Source organism: Podospora bellae-mahoneyi, chromosome 2 (genome assembly GCF_035222275.1).
Source record: "Podospora bellae-mahoneyi strain CBS 112042 chromosome 2, whole genome shotgun sequence".
Lineage (NCBI taxonomy): Eukaryota > Fungi > Ascomycota > Sordariomycetes > Sordariales > Podosporaceae > Podospora > Podospora bellae-mahoneyi.
The window spans coordinates 4,076,383-4,098,763 of record NC_085881.1 but is presented as its reverse complement, the minus strand read 5'-3'; the positions used below and the strand labels follow the sequence as shown (position 1 = coordinate 4,098,763).

Genomic DNA, 22,381 nt, shown 5'->3' with positions numbered 1-22,381 from the left:
ACAAGCAAGGGATGGGACGAAAAGAACGGGTCCTACCAAACGACATCTTTTGAAAGTGACAATCAAGACTTTTGTTGGCTGAATCAAGGGTGGCGTGGAAGAAGCGGTATTTTGGTAATATCATGTTTACCATCTAACAAAAAGCCATCATATATAGAACTTCTTCAAACATCACTCCACACCCCATCATCAAAAACTCCATCCATCGCTTTGCCATTGCCATCAAAATGTATTCATTCCCCACCCCTTTTTATCTTCTTTTGTCTGGTCTCGAGCTCTGTTCCGCTCAACATTACCCCCCAAAGCAATACCAACAAATATGCCCATCAATTGTTTACCTCCAATGCTGCTCCAAACGCCAAACACTTCCCTCAACATACATAATCACCGCCTCCTCTTCTCCCCATGCTGGCCCCCCCTTAAGCCAGATAAGGCGCAAAGAACTGCTGGGCCTCAGGAGCCAGCCTCTCCTGAGCAAACCGCGTGATCTGCCCGTTCGTCTTCGCGTTCGCCTCCTTGACATACTGTCCGACCCACTTCTCAATCTCAGTGATCTCGGGGTAGGCATCCGCGGGGCCGCGCTTGCATGTGTTCAAAGGCGTGAAACCAATGCCGAAGCCAATGTCGTCCACATCGTTCTCAACAAGGAGCTCGTCACCAAGACCAGCAGCAACCCTGGGTGGGTTCTTGAGGAGGTCTAGCAGGTTCGTGCAGGTGAAGCCCCAGCCCTTGGCGTAGCGCGTGGCAAAGGCCTCGGACTCGCACAGCGTCTTGGTATAAGAAACAACAGCCAGCTTGCGGTCCACCGGCTTGGCGAACAAGGCAGTGGTGGGTCGGATAACCTGCAGGTAGAAAGGAGTAAAAACGTTTGCCTGGACGGCGTCGGCGTGCTTGATGAAGAAGTCGGCCCCGAGCCCTGGCTTGGCTGAGACGAGATGGTAGAAACGCGCTACACGAAGCTTGTGCGAATCGCTAGGTTGCTTCTGGACGCTGTCGAAGACAAGGCCGACCACATTGGTGAAGAATGGCTCCAACACCTCACTATAGCAACGAGGTTAGCCTTTTTGAATCATTCGAACTGGAGTTAGGCACTTACGCAGGGAATGTGGTCACGACGGAGTCGATGATGTCAAAGGCATTCTGCGACGTCTTTTTGCTGGCCAAAAGACGCTGGAAGATGAGGAGTACGGCTTCCAGCTTGTTCTCCAGCACAATGGCCTGGGCGGCCTTGGGGATGATGGCCGCAAGGAACCGGGAAAGAGGGGGCGCATTGCCTCTGGTGTCCCATAGAGTCGGGGTAAGCACAAGTTCCAAAAGAGCCTTGAAATCGCCTGGAATCTGCGCGGTTGGGTTGAGCTCCAAAAGAAGCGAGAAGATCTGGAAGACGAAGGGGATGAACTCGGACACATCCTCGGTAAGGATCAATGCAAACGGCTCCCACAGGCGGCTGATAAGGTCGACCTGAGGCAGACTACTGTAATATCTGTTACAAGTTAGCGATTTCAGTCCAGTGCAGTCAAGAAACCAAAAGTCCTACCTGACAAGGGCTCCCATGGCCTCAAAGTGATAGTAGTAAAAGCGCGGGTTGCTGGGGTTCTGCTTGATGATATTGGTGATGCCATTCAGGTGAGTGAGAATATTGTTGATACCACACTCGGCCGCCCCCTCCTTGAGAACGATCAGAACGCGCATGATGCACCTCATCAAGAACTCATTCTCCTGCAACTTTGCTGGCGAGGCGTCCTTTTCAACAAGACTGAAGAGGTGTTCCAAGAGCTCCTTGGCATGGGGCTGGATGTCAGCCCGAGGGAAAATGTGCTGGCCGGAATCGTCCGTCAGGTAAAGCACTCTCTCGACAGCAATGGCCGCATAAGTGTAGACCACATAGTTGTCTGAACCCAGGTTCTGGATGAGTGGCTGCATAGCAGCGGCCCACTGGGCCTTGTCAAGCTGGCTGCGGAAGTTGTAGAGGTACTTGATGGCATCAACCTTGGCAATAGGATGCGAGTCCCCACCAACAAGGTCACCAGCAATATGTTGGGTGAAAAACTCCACCACATTGATATGGCTGTTGACCGTCTTAACACCGTGAGATGCCGTGACGGCACCCTTGGCAGCAATGGCGAGGAAGAGATACACAGCGGTATCCTTGGCCTTCCAGTCACTCTTTCCTTGCTCGAGGAAATGGTTGATGTACTTGAAGACCACTTGTGTCACCAGCATCTCAAAGTTTCCGAGCAGCTTCTGGAGAAAATCGGTCGAAGCCCTTCTTCTCGAGTCGGTATCGGAGCCCTCCAGATCATGTCTGATGAATTCGATCGGCTCGTCCTCGAACATTTCAACATCCGATTCTCTGAGAGACACATTTGGGATAATGACCTTCTCAACAATTGTGCCCAGTGTCGCCTCGTCGCTGAAAATCTGTGCGTGCCTAGACACTGAAGCCACAGCGGTAAGGAATTTAAGCGCTTGGCAAGTGAGGATGTCATATCTCTTCTCGGGCCCAACGCTGGAGAGCACGTTCCACACATCCTGGGTGAACTTTTGGACATATGGGTTGAAGTCATCGTCGTACTTGTTTGTGTACAGCTGAAGAACTTCGCAGATGTCTGACTTGAGGTTCTCGAGTGGCGTGGGATCGTCCTCCTCGCCATCAAAGATTGGGTTGGTGTAACTGAGATACTTGTGGAGGAGCACGGTGATGGACTGTAGGTTCGACTCGATGACTGGTGGTAGGTCCTGGCACGAAAGGTCGTAGAAGATCTTAACAAGGAGACTCATCGTGGTAAGCCAACCCCTGAGCTCGGCTTCGTTGCCCGAGTTGGCCCCAATTTGCTGGTCGGCGATGCCCAGCATCTGGATAAAGGGGTCGCCAAACACACCAACCACATGCAGCACTTCGCGGTTCAAATCGTTGCTCGAGAACAGAGGGCGCCACCGACCGAAAATCGAGTGTGCAACCTCCAAAACGCCATTTGTTTGCTTAAAACTCGTTGAAGAAAGGCGGCTGACAAGATCTTGGGTAAGGGTGTCCCAGCGCTCCCAGAAATCGGAATCGGCAATGGTCGAGATGGCCTCGCCCAGTTGGGCCTGAATTTGGCTGGGGGCTTCAATCATCATGCCGACAATCTCCTTCTTGATGGTCTCGACCTCGTTCGCAGCAAGCTTGTGGGATCCATCCTCGTTTACCCAGTTGTGGCGGATAAAGTTCTTAAAGGCAAGGGCTGCCGCGAGGCGGGTCTGGGTTGGTTTCGTGGCATCGTGGACGAGTGTGAGAAGGGACAGGGAATAGTTGGGCTGTTCTGATAGAATCTTGAGCTCGGCCTCAGCTGAAAAAGAGGAAAAGAGAAACAAAAGTTAGTCTGAGCGGTCACGGAGCGGGAATTTGCTATGTGATTGATGCCTACCTTTGCGGTGCTGCTTCGCATCCAGTGTCAGGTTAAGCAGCTGAGCGATCTGCACCAGGTCGGTCGCCATGTTTGGCAGCTGCTTCGTCGTTCTCGTGGTATTTGTACTACTTGTGATGGTGAGATGTGTGTTGGGAGGTTGCAAGCAATATGACGATGTGTATGTGACAGTGGCTTCAATTTTGGAAGCAAAACAAAAACACCTGAAAAAGTGGTTGACGGTTGCCAGAGTTATGGTGGGGGAGAAGGTCTTCTGGCAGCCTCCGCCTGGGATCCAAAATTATCAGAGCCTTGGCTGGCGCAAGGCCACGGGCCACCTCAGAGGCTCAGGGACCTTGTTAGGTAGCGGGGTGCGTGCGGTACTTGCCATCGGCCCTCCAAATAGTGGGGAAGGAAGCTCTGGGAAAGACGATGACAACGGCTTATCGTCCTCTATCAAACGAACCTCGTCTCTTTCTCATTCATTGTGATGGAACTTGCATAAGACGCAAACTATCTCCATTAGCCTTTCAGTCATCATTCTCTCGATAGCCTGCTCGATCTATTCTTTGACCATGGAGCACCGGACCGTCTCTCCCTGACACAAACAACAGTGCCACAGTGCTCTCTGCAAAACTTGACAGAAAATCTCAGTTTTCCATATCACTTTTTTTGCTTTTTTTTTCATCATCGTCCTGCGAGCCAGGAAGGTGTGATTGGCTCGGGCGGGTCAACACGCAGCCGTCAACCAACCCCCCCTCCCCCCCCCCAGCTCATCGTGGGGTCCATCCAATCGCTGCCAGCAGTGGGTTTCACTGGGCCATGTTCCGTCATCGCTGCCCCAAGAACACCACTGACCGGTAGCTTGATTTTTCAGGAGTCCGCCAGTGATCGCCAGTCCGCCAGTCCGCAAGTTCATCTTCCAACCTTATTCCAATCAAAGAAAGCGAGTAATCACACATCACAAAGGCCAGACCATCCCGCCAGCTGAAACACCATCACACAACTTCCCGACTGCACCCTTCCGGACGTTGGCGCATGTGCCCCCCAGCTGGTGGCGTGAAGAGTGTGGAGGACCAGTCACCAGTTCCGATTCCCGATTGAAAGTGAGGGAGGGTGGGAAGAGATAGACAAGGAGGGGGACAGCTCCCCTCGCTGGCTTGTGTCTCTGTGACCTGCCTCTTCCTGTTGCGATTAGCACGTTACGTGTAAGTCGAACCTATGTCTTGTCTTGTCCTGTCTCGAGAGTTTTCCGGGTTATTTCTAGACGAATATGTCTCGACATCTCTTGCGACTTTCCCCCTTAAGTTAGGCCGCCCCCGACCTGACCACACCCTCCCGTCAGGCCATGGCCATGTCATGTTGAGGGAACCCGACGATTCACAGCTCTCGCTCCCGCCGTGTTTCGATCGCCCTCCCCCGCCCCGGACTTCTGAGCCTGCATGCGGCTCCTGCAAGCTTCCTGCAGGGCTAAACCACTGCCTTGCGAGTTTCTGGTCTTGGCGTCGGACGACAGACACTACAAGTGTTCCTCTTGTCTTTGCTGCTTTTTGATCTTTTCTATCTGTCCTGCTTGTTCTGCGTCGTTGCCGCTACAAAGAATGCCGGTATACTGACATGTTGCGCCGACTAGCGTCTCTAGGCCACTCGGCCTCGGAGGACCAGCTACCCATGTCCCCCTCTCCCGGAGACGATCAGCCCTCGGAGAGGATCACCGGAGGCCTTGCCGGTGTCTTTAAGGGACTGGCCGGCGGCAGCAGGCTTACAAAATCACCACCACCTTCACTTCAGTCCCTGGGTTCCATCGCCGCTGCCCAGGCACAGCCTTCACCGTCGACGAAACATGCCGATGACAACCCACTCCCGACGGCCCTTCGAGGGCTTGCCCCTGAACAGGTTGAGCAATATGTAAAGTTGAAGAATAGGAACGGTCATCTGAATGAGAGGATAGCTGCGGCAACTTCGCTTCGTTACGCAATAAGGGATTTTCCACTGAATCCTGTATGTGTTTCCCATGTGCCTCCTTAAGCCGTCGGGGCCCGGTTGCTGACGTCGTTGACTAGGTACTCGACATATGGTACGCCGGCAAAGACCTGATCAACGAAAACTATCCACAAAACGCCCGACAGATTGGATGGGAGCTTCTTACCGAGTGCGTAAAGTACACAGCTGCCAGCGAGCTGGAGCGCCGCGAGTATTTTGAAACCCTCACAGCACCTGCGAACCGAGCAGACTTTCACCTTCAGCTCGCTGCTCTAGAAGATCTCACTACAAAAGGTCGCAATATCACCGGGTTCCCGTACGACATATTCCCGTTACTTATTTCCTGGCTACACCAGACATACCAAATCGTCAGAAAGGCTCGTAGAAGGGCACTGCGAGGGAATGGGGGGTCTAGCAAAGGGAAATCAGCCTCAGCAGGCGAAGATAAGAACTTCTCCCAGCTGTTTGTGCTTCTGAGGGACGTGATCAAATTCAACTTCAAGTTCGCCAGGGACCCAGTGGTTGGGGATTTGATGAGCGAGCTGCTCAATATTTGTAGAAAAACGGCATCGGAGGATGATTTGATAGCATGCATCAACGTGATCGAAGCGCTCGTCACGTTCGGGACCATTCCAAACGGCAAGCTCAAAGACTGTATCAAAGTCCTCGGAACGATACACCAACAGTTGCCTCACCTGCAGAAACAGTCATGGCACACCATCTCCATTATTTGCAGATCGCATCATGGGCAGTCCACGGTCAGGATATTGCTGGACATTCTGCGAACTTATGCGGCCCTAGACGACAAGGAGAAGGAGCAGGAGTTGAACAGAGAGATTCGAGGCGCCCTTTCGGTACTGAAGAAGCTCCTTCACAAATCGGCCGAAAAGGGGTACCCCCCTGTGTCTCTTGCGCTTCTGGTGGACGGCCTGGCCAATGTTGCTAGGTCCAGCAACACCAAAATAGCCGCTGATACTCTGCAGTTAATCAACTCATTATTCGACGACGCGCGCAACAACATCAGTTCGATGGTCAGAGACGAGCACTGGTCCTCCATCTTCGAGGTTGCTGCCCAGTGTGGGACACAGGCAGTCCCCTTCACGGCCCCAGATTCGGAATCACTCCTTTCGCCGCGGCAAGTACCAGAAGCCGAGGACCCCGTTACCGGGCAGCTGAGACGCCTCATCACCCGCATCGAAAACCTACTCACCCAAACGTCCGACCTGCTGCAACGAGATGAGTGCATGCAATTCCTGACCCAGGTGTACTTGGCCCTTCCAGATTCTGCTGCGGGTCTCGTCATCGCCTACTTCAAGGATCACAGGAGCTGCTTCCCATCAGACGTGGAGTGGAAGAAGAATCTTGACATAATCATGGATGGCTTTTTCCTGGCCCAACACCGGGATCCGCTGACGCGGTTGCACGCTTTGGAAATCATCATCGAAGTCTACGACTTTCTCTCTCTCACACAAGATCTCATGGAAGAGGACGCTCTTGGCGACCTCGTGCGCCGGCTGCTCTCTGGTATGAGCGAAGAAACGAACACACTAGTTCTTCAGGACACGGTTACGTTCCTCGTTAAGGTCTCGCAAACTGCAGATGGCAGTCTTTTTGATGACATCATAGGAGGTCTGAGGGAGGTGGTTGCAAAGGAAATGTCCAGGTCACCCTTGGCTTTGTTGGCGTCGCCAAAGTCCAGTTCCTTCCCTCCAGGTCAGACCGTTTACTTTGCGAACCAGAGCCTCTCCAACGTTGTCACCAGAGGTTACGTTCAGATTTTCATCCGAACACTCAACACCGATGGCTCCAAAGCATCCAAGGCTTTTGCTGCCCTGGTTCACATTGCCCGGTCTAATTCATGTGAGGTTGATGCTCGGCTGACGGCCATGAAGATGCTCTTTCGACTTCGAGCAGATGCGGAATATCAAATATATATCACCACGCAGGTTGAGAATGAAAGCCTTGCAGGCTTGCTTTACAGGACGGAAGCGTCACTTGCAAGAAAGCTGGCCGAGGATGCCGCACATCCATCTAGGCTGCCAAGGGCTGAGCCAGCAACACGGCCGTCTCGTGGTATGTCGTTTACCCAGGGGCAGGCAGGAGAGAAAGGGCTTCCTTCACGGCAAACACATACCCCAAGGCCCGTAGTCCATCAGAATCAAAGATTATGGTCGGTCCCCGATGCAGATGCTCTACCTGAGAGCCTCCCTGAGAGACCGAGCTGGTTACTTATTTCCTACCGAGACGAGAATGATGCTATTGGAGCCGAGTTGGGCTCTACAGGAAGGGCAGTACTGAATATGGGTGCTTGGCTGGAAGCGATGATCAGCCTCTTCCACAACGGTTGTGACTGGGAGGTTTACAGCTTTGTTCTGGCACACCTTCCCGCCCAACTCAGCAATCATCCCATCTTCAGGGGCGCGATCCCTCACATCCACGAGATTCGACGGTTCTTTTGCGAAATGATCAAGACCGGCAACTTTCAAGAGCCCCCCCTTTCGTCAGGCTTGCGGCGAAGTGATGTGAGCAACTGTCTGTTTCACTCGCTGGCCATGATTCTCAGTTATCATGAGCACTTCCAAAAGATGGACGAGGACGATATTGTCAGGACTTTTACGCATGGCATCTCGGACAAGACAGCAAAGACATGCATCCACGCTTTGCAAGTGTGCTGCCACGAGCTACCTCTTTCTGTCAGCAAAGCTCTTGTGACGATTCTGCAAAAGATGTCGCAAGTCATCACACAGCCCCTTGTCGCCATACACATTCTTGAGTTTCTGGCGTGCCTCAGTCGCCTGCCGTCGTTGTATTCCAACTTTCGAGAGGATGAGTATCGCATCATCTTCGGCATCTGCGCCAGATACTTGCAGTCAGTACGCGACAAGAAACAACATGCCGCACGCCCTAGTCATTTGAGCGAGCCGTCAACGCCCAGTATTGTTGTAGCACACCACCCAGAGATGCTCGGCCACCAAGCTGCCAACGATGATCTGCCACAGTACGTGTATGCTCTGGCATACCATGTCATTACTTTCTGGTTCCTTGCGGTCAAGCTGCCCGATCGACCGAGTCACATCAACTGGATTGCCAAGAACCTGTTTGTAGATTCGGATGGCAGGGCCACAAACGAGGAACAGGCACAGGTCACACTTGACTTCATGCAGCGTGTGGCTTTTTCGGATGCTTGCGATTCGGCTCAGGATCCCCTCTTCACCGAGGAGTTCTACGGCGAGATTCAGAAGAGGCGCTGGATCATCGGAAACAGCATCGTCACCATTCGGCAGGCTAAAGAAACGGGCTGGGCTGAGATTACTCGACGATATCCGTCGGGCACATCGTCGTTCGCCATCCGTGTCGAATTCTCCCCCATGCCAAATCAGCCAGCTGCGGACCTATCTGATGCGTCGGCTTGGGAAGGACGCTTCCAGCACGGTATCACCATCTTTCCCAGCCATCTGCTGATGCAGCTGCTCGCACCAATGCCTCAAATGTACGATCCCGCCATTCGACCCATTCCGTTACCGGACGACGACAATGTGAACCGAGCCATCCGTATCTTTGACAGGAATTCCACCGTCGACGGGCACAAAGTCGGTGTTATTTATGTTGGCGAGGGACAGACAAAGGAGACCGAGATCCTCGCCAACACGATAGGCTCGCCAGAATACCTCGAGTTTCTCAAGGGGTTGGGCGTGCTGACGAAGCTGAAGGGGGCCACATTCAACACCCAAGGCTTGGACCGCGAGTACGACACCGACGGCCAGTATACCTACTGCTGGCGCGACCGCGTCACCGAGATTGTCTACCATGTCACCACACAGATGCCCACCAATCTGGAGCGTGACCCGCAGTGCAACCACAAGAAGAAGCACATTGGCAACGACTATGTCAGCATTGTCTGGAACGAATCTGGCTTGCCGTTCAAATTCGACACCTTTCCCTCCCAGTTCAACTACGTCTACATTGTCATCACCCCCGCACCGCGGCGGACGTTTTCATTCATGAGAGAGATGGCACAAAAGCGGCATGACGGAGAAGCTCAGCAGGTTTTCCCCTTCTTCAAGGTTCAAGTCATGAACCGGCCCGGCTTCCCAGAAATCTCCCCAGTCGCCGAGCCAAAGCTTGTCAGCTTGAAGGCACTCCCTCGCTTCGTCAGACTGATAGCCCTCAACGCATCCGTGTTTTCTCTTGTGTGGTCTCAACGCGAAGGTGGCGAGCATGTTTCGTCATGGAGGAACCGTCTTCAGGAGATCAATCGACTACGCGAGCGATACGGTCCTAAGAGTGCGCACTATGGGCACTCTGCCGGGTCGACTGGTTTGGCTACTGCCACCGCTACTGCCGGTGGCTTACCGCTCATCAACAGCAGCGCCCCCGTGTCAGGAACGCAGAGCGGGCTCGGCGGTGCAAGTGCCGGCGCTGTCGGGCCGGGGGGTATGCTGTCGGACTATAGCATTGGCGGCGGCGGCGGTCCCTCTGGTATCAACAGTGCAGGCAGCAGACCGGCGAGCGGGAATATTCGTGACAGCTTTAGCAGCTTGCGTAGGTCGTCGGTTGCGACGTTTTTTACGAGTAACACTGCTGCTACGGGGTTGAGTGGGGGGACTTCTGGGGCTGCGACAGGGACGGGGATGGGGAGCGGGAATGATGGGTCGCATCGGTCGAGCATGTTGAGCACTGCGGCAAGTTCTATTATGATGACGGATCATGGGGTGCATCACCATGGGCAGGGTGGGAATGGGGATACGGAGGCGCTGGTGGATGCGGTGGATTTTTCGAAGTGGACTTGATTTTCTTGGTGGGAGGGTGGGATTGGGACATGGCCGGATAGGAAACAAGGGACCGGATTGGGAGGGGGAGTTTTGTTAAAAATGGTGTTGAGGTAATCAATGGTGTGGTGGTGAGTTGTGAGGGGGTTTGTACTCGAAACTGGGACGTTGAGGGAGAGGGGAAGGGGGGAGGGAGGTCTCTTTTGCTTTTTTGCTCTCTTTAGCGGAGAGGGGGGTCAGTTTGAGGGTAACTCAAATTGCGATTTTTATTGCACTTTGAAGGGGATTGGGTTTTGTGATGAATATAGTGACAGGAGGGGAGGAAAGGAGGAGGTGTATATACCATTTATGTTTAGGCAAAAGTTTGTGTTTTGTTTACTTGGTTGCTTTTACACATATATGCTGAGCACAATGAGTGAGTTTGACAATAAGAAAAAGGTGAGGGCTTTTCAAGAGGTAGTAAGATATCTTCAAAAGGGGGTTTTTGTGTGTGGGGCGACTGAAGACATCTAGAGTCGTTGAAAAGATTGTGGTAGGTAGGCTTTTTGAACCTTTATGGTGGTGCCCATTTTACCGTTCCTTCGAGGCTTATTTTGACAAGCTTTTGGAAGTCTTTTGGCTATTTTTTTAGTACCTTGCCTACCTTGAGAGGTTGAGATTGTTACATGTGTGATCCCCTCTCTCGCGACTATCTCAGCATTTTGAGAAAATTGTCCCTCAAATCAATAGAGTTCACTGTGTGCTTGCGCAGTGGCCAGTTGTTGCCTGCGCAGGTAGGTCAGGTGGTCGTCCTGGATTGGGTGTATGTTGTTTGTCTTTTCAGGGGCATATCTTTCGACCCGTCCGGAGATTCAGTCAAACAACCCCTTTCAATGTCATGCTCAAGATCCGAGATCGAACGGAAGGAAGAAACTTTTTGAAGGTTGGAATGCGAGGGGGGATGGGGTGCTGATTATTCACTTCTATTATGTAGGTAGCACAGCATTTGCTTTCTCGGGCCTGTTGGTTCTGTCTTTGAACTTCATGTTTTGATTTGCTCCGAGATGAGGTGAGGTTAGTTAACAGAACATTACGTGGGGGGGGGGGGGCGCGCTCGGCTCGGTGAGGGTCGGGTTGGTGTGTGCAGATGAATAATTGGGGTGTGTGTGTTGGTTAATATCCCGCCCGCATTTATAACATTTTCAGCTCGGACTCGGAAGGTTTGGGTGGGTGTATTCGGTTCCATCCGATGTTGGTTGCGTGTTGCTGGTTGGTGATCGGGATAGGGCTGAGAGACGGGAGGAGGTTATTGATCAGCGTTTGTTGTCTAACGGTAACCCCTGGGTTTTGAAATCCCGATTCGGAAGATGGGTTTTTATTGGTGAAGTGTTTGGGGTGTAATTAATCAAGTCGGTGGTGTAAAAGAGAGGAGAGTTGTTGGTTCTCGAGGTTCGATGATACATAACTATTTCCTTCAAGTGTTCACGGTCTGTACAACTTGGTCTTCGCATCTGAGCTCGTTGTTTATTACACAGAATATCTCCAGTGGCTGGATTTGCCAAAGGTGGCGTTTTCTTGTGTCCCTTCACATCACAAATCTCGTCCGTCACATGTCCGAACACCCCATCCAACGTGTGTCACAAAAGACTGTCATATTCTTCGGAAGCTTTTCAGTCAGGGCTCGCTCCACACCTACCTGACTGGACAGTTTAAGCGGTGTTACACAACGTACGACCTCGCCCATCCATGTGAGGAGGTGCAACAAAATCCTTTGTGATATCTTTCTTCCCTTATTCATCATGTTGAGATCCGGGCTGGGTAGGTGCATGAACGGCAACTCACCGTTTGAGTTCTCACCTGTTCTTACAACACATCATTCTCATCTTGGCCTGCTTATCCGAGAATAATATAGATCTTTGCCTCAATGGACAGTTTCCTTAGTCACGATGTTGCCGGTTGATGAGTGACACAACACAGATTGTTATCAAGCTTGGCTAATCCATGTGCATATATTGAGTAGTAGCCCCCCCATGTTACCTTTCAAGGTTGGATCTGACATGTGGATATCAGCGTGGTTCATGTAACACAAAGTCTGTTGTTCAACAGGATGTTGCTGGTTCCTTTAGTGTGATCACATCCCGCATTTTGGCAAAGGAAAACACAAGACCCATGCCGAAGCGAGAAACTAGTCTGGCTGAGACAGATGGCCTTGACGGACTTACTGAGAGGAGACAATGGAGGTATCTTGTACCAGGTAGGCGCATGATTTGTCATTGGTGAGGGAAAAGGGGGCGAGCTATATCGTATCTCACTTATTACTCTTGCCAGAAGGGACAGACACATATCCCACGCATGAAATGAGAGCACGTTCCGAGGAGAGGAGGATGATGATCTCTCACATTCAGCCGCACAATGTCACCATCCGTCATCGTTAATTGATGGAACCCATTTCGGTCCTGGTCTTGCCCCAGCCGTGCATGCGGGAGGCCGTTTTGATCCCCTCTGAGGTCGATCTTTTGTAAGTTTGCTGTGATATGAGTGCCGAACGGTTTCCGAAGAGTTCAATACTTCAAGTTTGTATAGTTGGCGAAGAAAGGGGAGAATCAGCCGGATCTTTTGCGGGACCGGTGCCACAGTTCTGTGGCCCCTTTCTTTTAGAATGTCAACAGAGCCTCTTTTCCCCATGACAATCCTTTGCCCACTTGCACCCAAGTACTCGTCGTGTAAACCAACCAGAAACAAACATGTCAAGGCCACAACCCCGGTTACCAACCAACCCAGAGAGGTTACACAAAGTCGGGGAATATGACAGTGCCTCATAACCCGACCGAGAATTGCTGCGGTGACACAAGCTCCTGGTCCCCAAGACGTTTAGCACAAGGGCAAAATTCTTGCGGACTCGCAACAAGCCCTCAAACACCTCCTCGGCACCTCACGGAAGCCCCACAAGCAGTGGCGGCGGCGAGGTCAACAATTAAGCGAAAGCGAAAACTGGTGATGCATGTATGGGACGGGATCGATCAGCAAAGTTACACAAAAGCCACCGCACCTTCAAACTCTTGCCTGTTCCCATGTGCAAGTATGTGTACGACCTCTACGATTGAGTTTCCCCTTCTGGAAACATCTGGATACGAGTAGGATGTGTGGTTTGTTTGTATGCCGTCAAACGTGACTTTTTCACATGAGTGTGTGAGCGCTCAAGACCTTCGGACCGAAGTCGCCAGCTTTCGGCATGATGATGATAGGTAAAATATGAGAAACTTATACCGGGCCGAGATCGGTCAAGAGGATGATGGGATGAACTCAGATGAAGGGGGCTGAAGGGGGTAACACAGTTGAGTAATGCCTACCTACCGGACAGACATTTTGAACGGAGAAGTGACACAGCATACCTCAAGATAACCACCTGTCAACCCCCCCTTCGCTTGTCATTTCCTCTCTTCTTGGTTGCTAAGTGTCGCAAAAGAGCACAAGATAGGGTAAACCACAATGTACAGCAGGCAGGCAGGCAGAAGAGTAGATAGGTAGGTAGGTAGGTAGGTAGGTAAGTTATCAGTGTCATTACACGCACAGTTCTTTTCTCCCAACAACAACCCTTTCCCACAAGGTAGGTACCATCCCATCCATCCTGAGCAGTCACCAGCCCGGTAGTTACCCCCTCCCCTGATCAGTGCCATCTGATTCGAAGAAACTAACTACGTAGGTCGGTCTAGGTATGAGTCCTTAATCCTGTTTCGTTCCAGAATAGCCTCATCGACATGGTCTGCGAGGGAAACCGTGCAGATACAGATTGGTTACACAACCAAAACCCTGTCTGTCTGTCTGTGTGTATGTATGTATGTATGTATGTATGTAGGTGGGTGGGTGTCCAAGCTGTGCCGCCACGCCGCGTCAATCTATCATCCCCAAGATCAACCATGCGGGAGAGCCAGGTTTTGTGTGGTGTTCTGCTGGTCAGGGTTGGAGGGGGAAAGCAGATCAGAGATCATCGCCCACTTACAGCAAGGAGATAGTGACGTTTGTTCGAAGGTTGGCGCCCCTTGTGCTGTCATAAACGCCCCCGCATTTATTCGTGAGAGGAAAAGGGTTCGTGAGACGTTGAATTCAAGTGAGGACGAGGTTTGTAATGTGTCCTTTGAAAAGGTTACACAAACAGCTCGTTCTGAGTATGTCCAAAGCGTAAGAACACAGCCTGTCAGTTTTACATCCCAGGAAGGATAGTTGAGACACAAGCAGATAATGGTAATCAACCGAGACACCGAAAACCTTCCCGTTTACAATCTTCCGAACCCCAAAAACATGTGCTTGATATCTGCGAATTGTGTTGTGTTCTGTCGGGTATTCTTTCCATCTTTGAACTTGTCTTGCAACACCGGGAATCCTTTTCCCAACCTCAGACACCAATAGCGCCGCAGGCTCGTGCGAGACAAGAGTCCTATCCTTATGTGATCCGGACCATGCTGCCCAGTGTTTATATCCACCACCACCACCACCAGTGACCTCAAAGCCCACCTTTAAGCAGAATGTCTGCCTGCCGGGAGGGATCCACGATCCATCCTCGTCCCTACCACCACCGCCTCGCTTACAAGGAAACGGCATAAGCTCGGTGTTGTGTTGACATAATCCTTTGTGTAACCCGAGCCTAGCTGACTGACAGGGGATGGATGATCCTCTCTTCTCTGTCCAGCTGATGACAGCAAAGCTACCTACCTACCTTGTTGGTCAATGTTGCCATTTTTGGGCTCTCTTCCTCGAGAAAGAGATGACAGAAATGTCTTCGCCAATCGCGCCTAATAAGAAGTCGGTGTTACGGACGATAATCCTGAAAGGCCTGCACGGATAAAGATTCTGAATCCTTCGACTGGGGAGGCGGGGACATTTCGGATGGTTGCGTCTGATCCTTCCTGCTGCCAGCAAAGAGCTTTTCTTTTTTCTTTCTTATTTTTTGTTTTTTTTTTTTTGGGGGTTTGGGTTTGGGTTTGGTTCCCCCACAATGCACAACTGATGTAGTAGTAGTAACAGGGGGGGGAAAAAAGCCCAAAAAATGATTCCTGTTCTCACTATGGGATTGCTGCCACCCGTGTACCCCCATCCGACGTGAAGCCTCCGAGCGGCTGCTGGGTTGTACAGGCGGTAAAATGGACGGACTCATCCCACATAATCGTGACCACACCCTGCTTGGTGAAGCACCAGCCCGCAGCCGCCGATGGTTCCGGACCAAGCTGGCGGCCGCACACACGCTGTTGTCGGCATGTTGGAATTCCGTGTAAACATGGTCATTGTTGGTGAAGGGCCGGCCTTTCGGTGACAGTAACCTTAGATATCCCGCCACACATCTCTGTATCTTGCCCATTTGTTGAAGCCTACAATTGGTCAGCCGCCGAAGACAGCTGTAAATTCTTTGCTTTGTTACACTCACCCATAGATGGGAACTCCTCATCGCCACCCTTGACGGCGTCCATAAACAGCTGTGTCATCCCCTGCTCAGCAAGCAGCTGAATGCAGCTGTCTAATAGTCTGACCATCACAGCGCCCCGCCGACCTGAATCTCTGCATAGATCATCTTGCACCGTAACGGTTAGCACATGACGACGTGGTGCTCAGAAGAACACTGACCTGCAATGCAAACGCACGTTACCCCGCCAACATCATCCCCAATCATGTTGGTCCAAGGCAGATCCTCAGCCACCGGACTCCCCGTGTTCTTGACATATGTCAAAGCCGCGGCAACCATCGTGCCGGCTGCGTCCAGTCCGATAACAATGTCGCGGATGTTCATCGAGTTCGCCAGCTTGGCATACTGGTCGTACCAGCCCACATTGTCCCTCCTCCTAGACTCCGACTCTACCAGCGTCAACACCATGTCGAACTCATGAAATTCGCACTGGCGGAACACCGGCCCCGGTGGCAACACGGTTGGAATAGGCCAATCCGCAAACTTCAGCAGCCAGTCGCACGCCTCTTGCCCTGTCCCCGGGCCCGGTAACTGGGTAAGAACAGGCCAGTTGCGTCGCCCAAACCAATCCTCCACCGGTGAGTCCATCGGAAGCCCATACAACAGCCGAGGAAACGTGCTCCCAAGCTGTAACCGGCACACACCACGTGTCTTTGTAAGCTGCCTCAGCGCATGGTTGTGCAAGCTCAACCCGATGCCTCGTTTCCGGTACGCCGGGCGCACAAGCAAGGCAGCCACGGACCCGACCAGGCGTTCCTCCTCAGCCCCGGCATAAGTTGTATACGTCGCACAAAACCCGAGCAGCTGGGAGGTCCCCGGCTCACGAACCACATAATGCATCGCCCACCCATCCCGTCGCAGCAGCGCCTGGAACAAGAAGCGGCTCAGGTGGAAGTTGTCTGGGAAGCACCGGCACCAGAGCTCATACGACGCATCCATGTCCCGGGGCCCGTTCCATACCTCGACCGACCAGGCCTTTGGGGCGAGGACCAGATTCTGCAGGTTAGGACCGGTTGATGGTGGCCGCTTTTTGGTCTCTCCGAATATGACGTCTGCCGCTGCTTCAAGATCGGACGGGTCGAGGCTGGGTACCTGCACTATCGCCGGGAACGACTTTTCGATGGGCCCCAGCTCTCGGGCGTCGCAGCAGGCCACGATGACATGTGGTCGGTTCTCGCAGATACTTCGTGTGATCTCGGCGAGTGCCACTTGCGAGGGCTGACCATGGACAGGTGGACCTGAGAGGACGAAAATGATCGCCGTGGCTAGCCTGATGTGCACAACATGTGTGCCGGTGATACCGTAGCGTGGTAGGTAGGGCACATGCCGAACCCAGGGATGATGCTTCGCCAATGCCTTGCCTAGGGATTCGAAAGGGTCACTGGTAAGTGGTGTCTCTGAATTCATTTTCGAACTCCCAAGATCCGGTATGATTCCAGGTGTGAGTAGCAACAGGAGGTCGCCATCCTTGAGTGGTTTTGATAGTGGCAGATAGGAATGCGAATCTTGCATGACCGTAGTCACCCGGTGCTTGCTGAGGTCCATTGGAACAGGAGAGGTAGGGTCAAGGTCAGTTGCTGAGGGTTCGGGAGGACTCATTATGAATTAACAAATGTGTCTGGGTTCATCGGTCAGTCAATGGTCAGGGGTTGAGGGCGAGGGTGGTCTTGAGCCTCACTTACATCACCTTTTGCACAGCTTCAAAACCTCACACATTTCTGAACGGGAACCCCACCCATGCAAGCCTTTTTCTTGAATTTTCTTGATCTCGTGCCGTGTCAGTCCACGCGTACCGTCCTAAGGACAAGTCGGATACGGGGTGAAAAGGGTTATTAGTTGCAGCCCGAAAGCTGGTGGTGAGCGGTACGGTATAAGTTGCGTAATGAGGATCCCAGGGCCGGGTGAAATGGCCTTCAACCAGGACGTTCCGAGGTAAAATGCAGCGAACTTGGTAGGATTTTTTGGTGCCCTTTTGGGCGGAGAGGAATGAGCCAAGAACAGGGCCAATAGGAGCGGCAGAGGAAAGTTGGGGGCACCACGAGTCGGCAACGGTAGATGGGTGCGTGTGGTTATGTATGTAAGTTGAATTTATTGCAGGAACCTAACAAGTGAAGGTGGGTGTGTGTGTGTGTGTGTGTGTGTGACACCACACCCCCCGAAGCTCGTCAAGCAAGAGATGAGATAGACGCGGGAAGACCAGAAACAGCGCCTCTTTTTGAGGAAAAATTCCATCGAGTTCCCTGTCAGCCCTCCTGTCAGCGGGGTCTCAGAAAACGGCCTAGGTGGCTTTCAGTGCCGCTTCAGGTGTAAGATTGGCCTCTGGATGTACTGTAGGTGGTGACTGGCACAACAGGCGACCGGGTAACACCATAGTGGCAGCCTGTTCAATGCCATTGTGGTTACTGTTTGATATTTGCACTTCGGCTTGGTGTAGGCTGCATGACAAGTGCGGTGGGTGGTAGTGGTGGTGGTGGGTGGTGGTGGTGGTGGAGGGTCAATTGGTGGGTGATGTACGCCTGTAAGAAGCTTGGGTTGTACAGAAAAACGTGCAGATATTGGAGGTCAAGCAAGAAGCATGACGCGCTGATACCGACCTGTGTATCCATAGACTTGTTGTATTCAATGTTGGTGATGTTGGTGTTGGTGTCGGTGTCGCTCGCTGTTGGCTTCACCAGTCGATTATCCGATGGTTCTCTTTGTCGGCATCGGGGCCTGGATGGTCCGCGCCGCTTTGCCCCATGTTTGAATGTGTTGCCTTGCCGGAGCTTTTGATCTCGGAAGCGTAGACGCCGCTATTGCTGACTGACTGGTGTTACACAGAAAAGTCTGGTTACAGCGTGATGACCGACCGTACTCGTACTCGACGACGGTAACACATCTTGTTGAAGATACGGCAAGTGCATCGTCGAGAGGCGGCCGAGCATGGGTAGCACAAGTGTGAAGGTAACCTCCCAAGGAGCAAGGAGCAAGGGGTAGAAAGAGACGCGGAAGCGCAGGCCGTGTGGGGAAGGCCCGACAACAGCTATACTTGTCACCGAGAATGAATGTCGAGAAGGATCGGGCGAGTGAGCAGACGTGGGGGTGCCGGCAAAGTTGGGGATGTGTCTCGTTCAGACAGACGTCAGACGGGCTGTCTTGATTGTTGATTGTTGCGCGGGTGGAAAGTCTGTGTAACAGGCCTCATCTTGACCGTCACCGTCAGGGCAGTCTTGCCTCATTACCCGGCCTTGCCGACAGCAGAACCAAGAACCAGGCATATGATAATGAAGATGCAAAATATGTCCAGATTGGGCAGTTGAAGGTTACACATGTAGACATGCAACCCTGGACTGCTTGGCATTGAAGTCTGGAGGGTTAGGGTTACAATCACCTCTTGAAGATGCCAAGGACAAGGTTCCTGTCGAAACGCGTTCGACGCGTGTTCCAGAGCATAGGTATCACAGGCCAGGTTACCTTTTTGGGGTATGGTGGAGCGGTTTTGGAAGGCCCAATGGACGGAATTCACGGCCAAACAACATCGATTCAGCATTTATCAGCATAAAAAGTCAGAAATCCCAACATGAGTTTGTCCCCTCCACCAGGCGACCGGCTTGGCCAGCTTTTGGACGACTTGGAAACAGGTATGGTGTCTTTCATGATTGCATGCATAACTCGCAATTACATTGTTCGCTCACTAACTCGCAGGCAGCATCCAAAATCCCGGCCAAACGGCGCCAAACAAGCATCAAACCCACAGTCGAAAAGACCACATCACTTCTCTATGACCGAGGCGCTCTTCCAGATGACCTCATCCGTCTGGTCGACTTGTTAACCCAACACAATCACCTTGACCAGGCCAGTCTGTCGGCAATCACCCGCAACCTCTATCCTTTGGGGAAAGTCAGCGATGAAGTCCTTTTACGAATCGTCGGTGCCTTGGGCCACGGCCACCTCAAGCCATCGTTTCCCCTTCAGAGCCTGTTCCTGAAATGGCTGGTGATGGTGTACCACCTGTTGCAGAACCCAACTATCTTGTCACAGACATACGCCGTCTTGTTCAACCTTCTCGATTCTGCTGCCATCAGGTACGTCGAAAAACTCGGTTCAGATGATGTTTGGAATCTCGTCTTACTGACCATGGTCACTTGCCCTCGCACAGACCGCAGCTGTGTCACCTTCTGGCGCTTATCACCAGGCGGAAGCATGTGCGACCATTTAGGATTCAGACCATGTGAGTGAGCGATCGTATACCTCGTATTTGCGACTGACCAGGACTCACGTAATCATGAATTAGACTGGCTCTTTCGCGACAGACTGGCGGTGACCCCAACTTGACTGGTCTGCTCAGGGTGTTCAAGAACTACTACCCAGAGATTATCGTGGGCGACATCACCAAGGGACGTGCAGCTGCTTTTAAACACCCAGATGTCCAGTGGAGGGAGCGGCTCAACGAGATTCAGCAACAGCATTTCGACCGGCATGAAGACGACGGGACCAGAAACGGCTTTGCTGTCAGTCATGCTTTGGGACGCCGGTTGAAGGGGGCGAGAGCTCTTGTTCCCAACGTTCATACGCTACATGCCCACGAAACCTCGGTGACACTCGAGGAGTTTGACAGTGCCGAGGGGTTTGTCAACAGTCTCGAAAAGATCGAAATGCCCTCGCAGCTGGTTGCCGTCCTTGCAGACCCCTTGCTGCAGAAGTTTTTGTTGCTCCGGCCCAGTCAGGAGGCTTCGCAGCGCATAAGCAACTGGCTGATGGCGTGTGTGGGTGATGTGGCGAGCGGTGATACAGACCCGTCATTCCTACTCGATATGGTAGAGGTGATTCGTGATTATGTCTTGAGTACCAAGGTTTGTTGTATCTATTGTTCCACACAACTCCTCAATGCTAACATGCTGCAGGAATTATCTCCCGTTTTGATGGAATTCTTCCAAAGCTTCCTGCAGACATGGAACGGGTTAGACAAACGAGACATAGTCCTCGAGACGTTGAGCTACCTCCCCCTGCTTGACTTTACCGGTATGCCCTCACCTTCATCCCTAATCACCCAACTTGTCACTAACCCATTCAGAATTATCCCCCCTCTTCACCCTCCTCCAATCTAAGCTCCTCAACAACACCCCCCAATCCCAGCTCGCCCTCCTAACCTTTTACACCCTCCTCCTAAACAACTGGACGACCCGCCTCCTCTCCCGACCCACCTCCTCCCTCCCATCACAACCAGTCACCTCCATCCCCTCCCTCCTCACCCACGTCAACCCCCTCTGCCTAACTCTATCCCAATCCTCCCCTTCCATCTCCACCTCCCTCGCCATCCTAGACTTCTACACCGCCACAGGCAGAATCTACTCCTCCCCCATCCTCCTCCTCCACATCCCCATCGCCATCCCCCCACCCTTGCTAGTCTACAACCTAGCCTTCTCCCCCTCCCTAACCGTCCTATCCCGCCTCTGCTCCATCCTAACAGTCTATAAAATAGCCTGGGAGACCGTCATAACCAAGAAGACCTCCCCTCAGCAACAGCAACGAAAACCATCACAGGAAGAATGGTCCCAGATCAACATCTTCAACGGCTTCCTGATGGACATCTGCAACAACCTCTGGAGGGGACGTGCATTCGCCCTCGCACCAACATCCGACTCTGGCTCTCCCGACGCCAACGCCAGGGGTTGCCGCATACCGAAATCGCTTGTCCCTGTTTTGGATTCGTATCTCAGAGATCTAGATGATGATTTAAAGCTCGAGACTGTTTTTGGTCTGAGCTACAACCCGGTGCTTTGTCTGCAGAGTATCAAGTTTGTGAGGGGGCTGGAAGAAAAGGAAATGAAAAAGGGGGGCCTGTTGGTAAGGCATGCTGGGCCGGTGACGCAGCAGAGTTTGGTGAGGCTGGCTGGGAGGGGGGGGGTGAGACTCAGCTGGCAGGAGTACAGGGCGGGAGTGTTGGGGTGGTTGGAGGGGGAGGAGGTGGGGCAGAAGGGGTTGCCGGGGTTGATGTATAACACCATGAAGAATTTGATGGGGACTAGACGGGGGACGGAGGGAGGGGGAGGGAGTTCGTTTTCCTCGCTGGCGTAGGGGGAAAGGGATGTGCTTGTTGATGGATGGGTATCATTCTTGTGTTTGGTTAAAAATAACTGAGGTCTAACCACCGTGCATGGTCGAGACAAAAACAACTTTATCCCCTGCCTTGAGCTCGCATTCTTCTTCCCCTTCGAGTTCCCAGTCTGCCTCGTTGATGAGGACCAGTATGCCGGGTGTTCTGGTTTGTTAGTTGCGCTCGGCCTGTTCAAAGGAAAACAGGAACACTTACAAGTGACCGTCGTCTTGCACGAAAAATTCTGTCCTTGGGTGCTTGAGGTGGTGCTTGACGAGGTATGAGATTAGGAAGCCGACGTTGGCGGGGGAGGAGTCGGAGGGGTTGAGGAGGGGGAGGGAGATGGCGTGGGATGTTTTGTTGGAGAAGAGGGTGTCTAGGCCGCCTCTGTGTGAATGTCAGTATCATGAAAAATGATTAACAACTCTACGATGAGAGATGGTATGTGGTGGTGATATCAAACCAGTAGCCGAAGAAGACTGAGAGGGGCTTACAGGAAATCCACCGAGATGGGCATGGTCTCTGGTTCTGGTGCCATTTTGATGATGTTGCTATGTAGCCTCAGTTGTTGAAATAAAATGGAGAACAAAAACCGTGAAAACCAGTTGTAATATCAACCCTTCAGAAGTTGAATCATATCAAATTGAATCATTCCCCCTCAAGGTTTCACACTCAAAAGAAAGCTACCCCACACTTTCTTGCTCACTGTCCTCCAAAAAACCTTCCCAACCCT

At 52.3% G+C, this 22,381-nt stretch overlaps 5 protein-coding genes across 5 annotated transcripts; 2 read left to right on the top strand and 3 right to left on the bottom strand.

Moving 5' to 3' along the window:
• Positions 1–128: 128 nt before the first annotated feature.
• On the bottom strand, positions 129–4,015 carry CSE1 (importin-alpha export receptor). The gene is made up of 4 exons (XM_062876863.1): positions 3,408–4,015; positions 1,538–3,329; positions 1,097–1,483; positions 129–1,041 (listed from the first exon to the last, which is right to left on the bottom strand). The coding sequence occupies exons 1-4, from the start codon at positions 3,475–3,477 to the stop codon at positions 420–422; spliced, it is 2,871 nt and encodes a 956-aa protein (XP_062735501.1). The 5' UTR covers positions 3,478–4,015; the 3' UTR covers positions 129–419.
• A 243-nt stretch (positions 4,016–4,258) lies between these two features.
• TSC2 (Tuberous sclerosis 2-like protein) lies at positions 4,259–10,523 on the top strand. The gene is made up of 2 exons (XM_062876862.1): positions 4,259–5,387; positions 5,450–10,523. The coding sequence occupies exons 1-2, from the start codon at positions 5,004–5,006 to the stop codon at positions 10,157–10,159; spliced, it is 5,094 nt and encodes a 1,697-aa protein (XP_062735500.1). The 5' UTR covers positions 4,259–5,003; the 3' UTR covers positions 10,160–10,523.
• Positions 10,524–13,667: 3,144 nt separating this feature from the next.
• QC761_211260 (uncharacterized protein) lies at positions 13,668–18,882 on the bottom strand. The gene is made up of 6 exons (XM_062876861.1): positions 17,255–18,882; positions 15,734–17,190; positions 15,537–15,665; positions 14,519–15,480; positions 14,118–14,376; positions 13,668–14,067 (listed from the first exon to the last, which is right to left on the bottom strand). The coding sequence occupies exons 2-4, from the start codon at positions 17,169–17,171 to the stop codon at positions 15,434–15,436; spliced, it is 1,614 nt and encodes a 537-aa protein (XP_062735499.1). The 5' UTR covers positions 17,172–17,190; positions 17,255–18,882; the 3' UTR covers positions 13,668–14,067; positions 14,118–14,376; positions 14,519–15,433.
• QC761_211250 (uncharacterized protein) lies at positions 18,830–21,629 on the top strand (the record flags this gene model as incomplete). Its single annotated transcript, XM_062876860.1, has 6 exons — positions 18,830–19,192; positions 19,261–19,636; positions 19,711–19,782; positions 19,846–20,404; positions 20,456–20,573; positions 20,626–21,629. Exons 1-6 carry the CDS (start codon positions 19,132–19,134, stop codon positions 21,627–21,629), a joined length of 2,190 nt encoding a protein of 729 aa, XP_062735498.1. The 5' UTR covers positions 18,830–19,131.
• Positions 19,746–22,350, bottom strand: URM1 (Ubiquitin-related modifier 1). The gene is made up of 3 exons (XM_062876859.1): positions 22,143–22,350; positions 21,865–22,035; positions 19,746–21,813 (listed from the first exon to the last, which is right to left on the bottom strand). The coding sequence occupies exons 1-3, from the start codon at positions 22,184–22,186 to the stop codon at positions 21,696–21,698; spliced, it is 333 nt and encodes a 110-aa protein (XP_062735497.1). The 5' UTR covers positions 22,187–22,350; the 3' UTR covers positions 19,746–21,695.
• Between the last annotated feature and the right edge of the window lie 31 nt (positions 22,351–22,381).

Coding starts and splice junctions, on each gene's coding strand:
- URM1 (XM_062876859.1), bottom strand. CDS start 22,186: ATGGCACCAGAACCAGAGACCATGCCCATCTCGGTGGATTTCCT. Junction 22,036..22,142: donor CCCATCTCGGTGGATTTCCT/GTAAGCCCCTCT, acceptor ACATTCACACAG/AGGCGGCCTAGACACCCTCT. Junction 21,814..21,864: donor GTGCAAGACGACGGTCACTT/GTAAGTGTTCCT, acceptor CTAACAAACCAG/AACACCCGGCATACTGGTCC.
- CSE1 (XM_062876863.1), bottom strand. CDS start 3,477: ATGGCGACCGACCTGGTGCAGATCGCTCAGCTGCTTAACCTGACACTG. Junction 1,484..1,537: donor GCCATGGGAGCCCTTGTCAG/GTAGGACTTTTG, acceptor AACTTGTAACAG/ATATTACAGTAGTCTGCCTC. Junction 1,042..1,096: donor GTCGTGACCACATTCCCTGC/GTAAGTGCCTAA, acceptor TCGTTGCTATAG/TGAGGTGTTGGAGCCATTCT.
- QC761_211260 (XM_062876861.1), bottom strand. CDS start 17,171: ATGAGTCCTCCCGAACCCTCAGCAACTGACCTTGACCCTACCTCTCCT. Junction 15,666..15,733: donor AACGTGCGTTTGCATTGCAG/GTCAGTGTTCTT, acceptor ATCTATGCAGAG/ATTCAGGTCGGCGGGGCGCT. Junction 15,481..15,536: donor TGAGGAGTTCCCATCTATGG/GTGAGTGTAACA, acceptor GACCAATTGTAG/GCTTCAACAAATGGGCAAGA.
- TSC2 (XM_062876862.1), top strand. CDS start 5,004: ATGTTGCGCCGACTAGCGTCTCTAGGCCACTCGGCCTCGGAGGACCAG. Junction 5,388..5,449: donor GGGATTTTCCACTGAATCCT/GTATGTGTTTCC, acceptor GTCGTTGACTAG/GTACTCGACATATGGTACGC.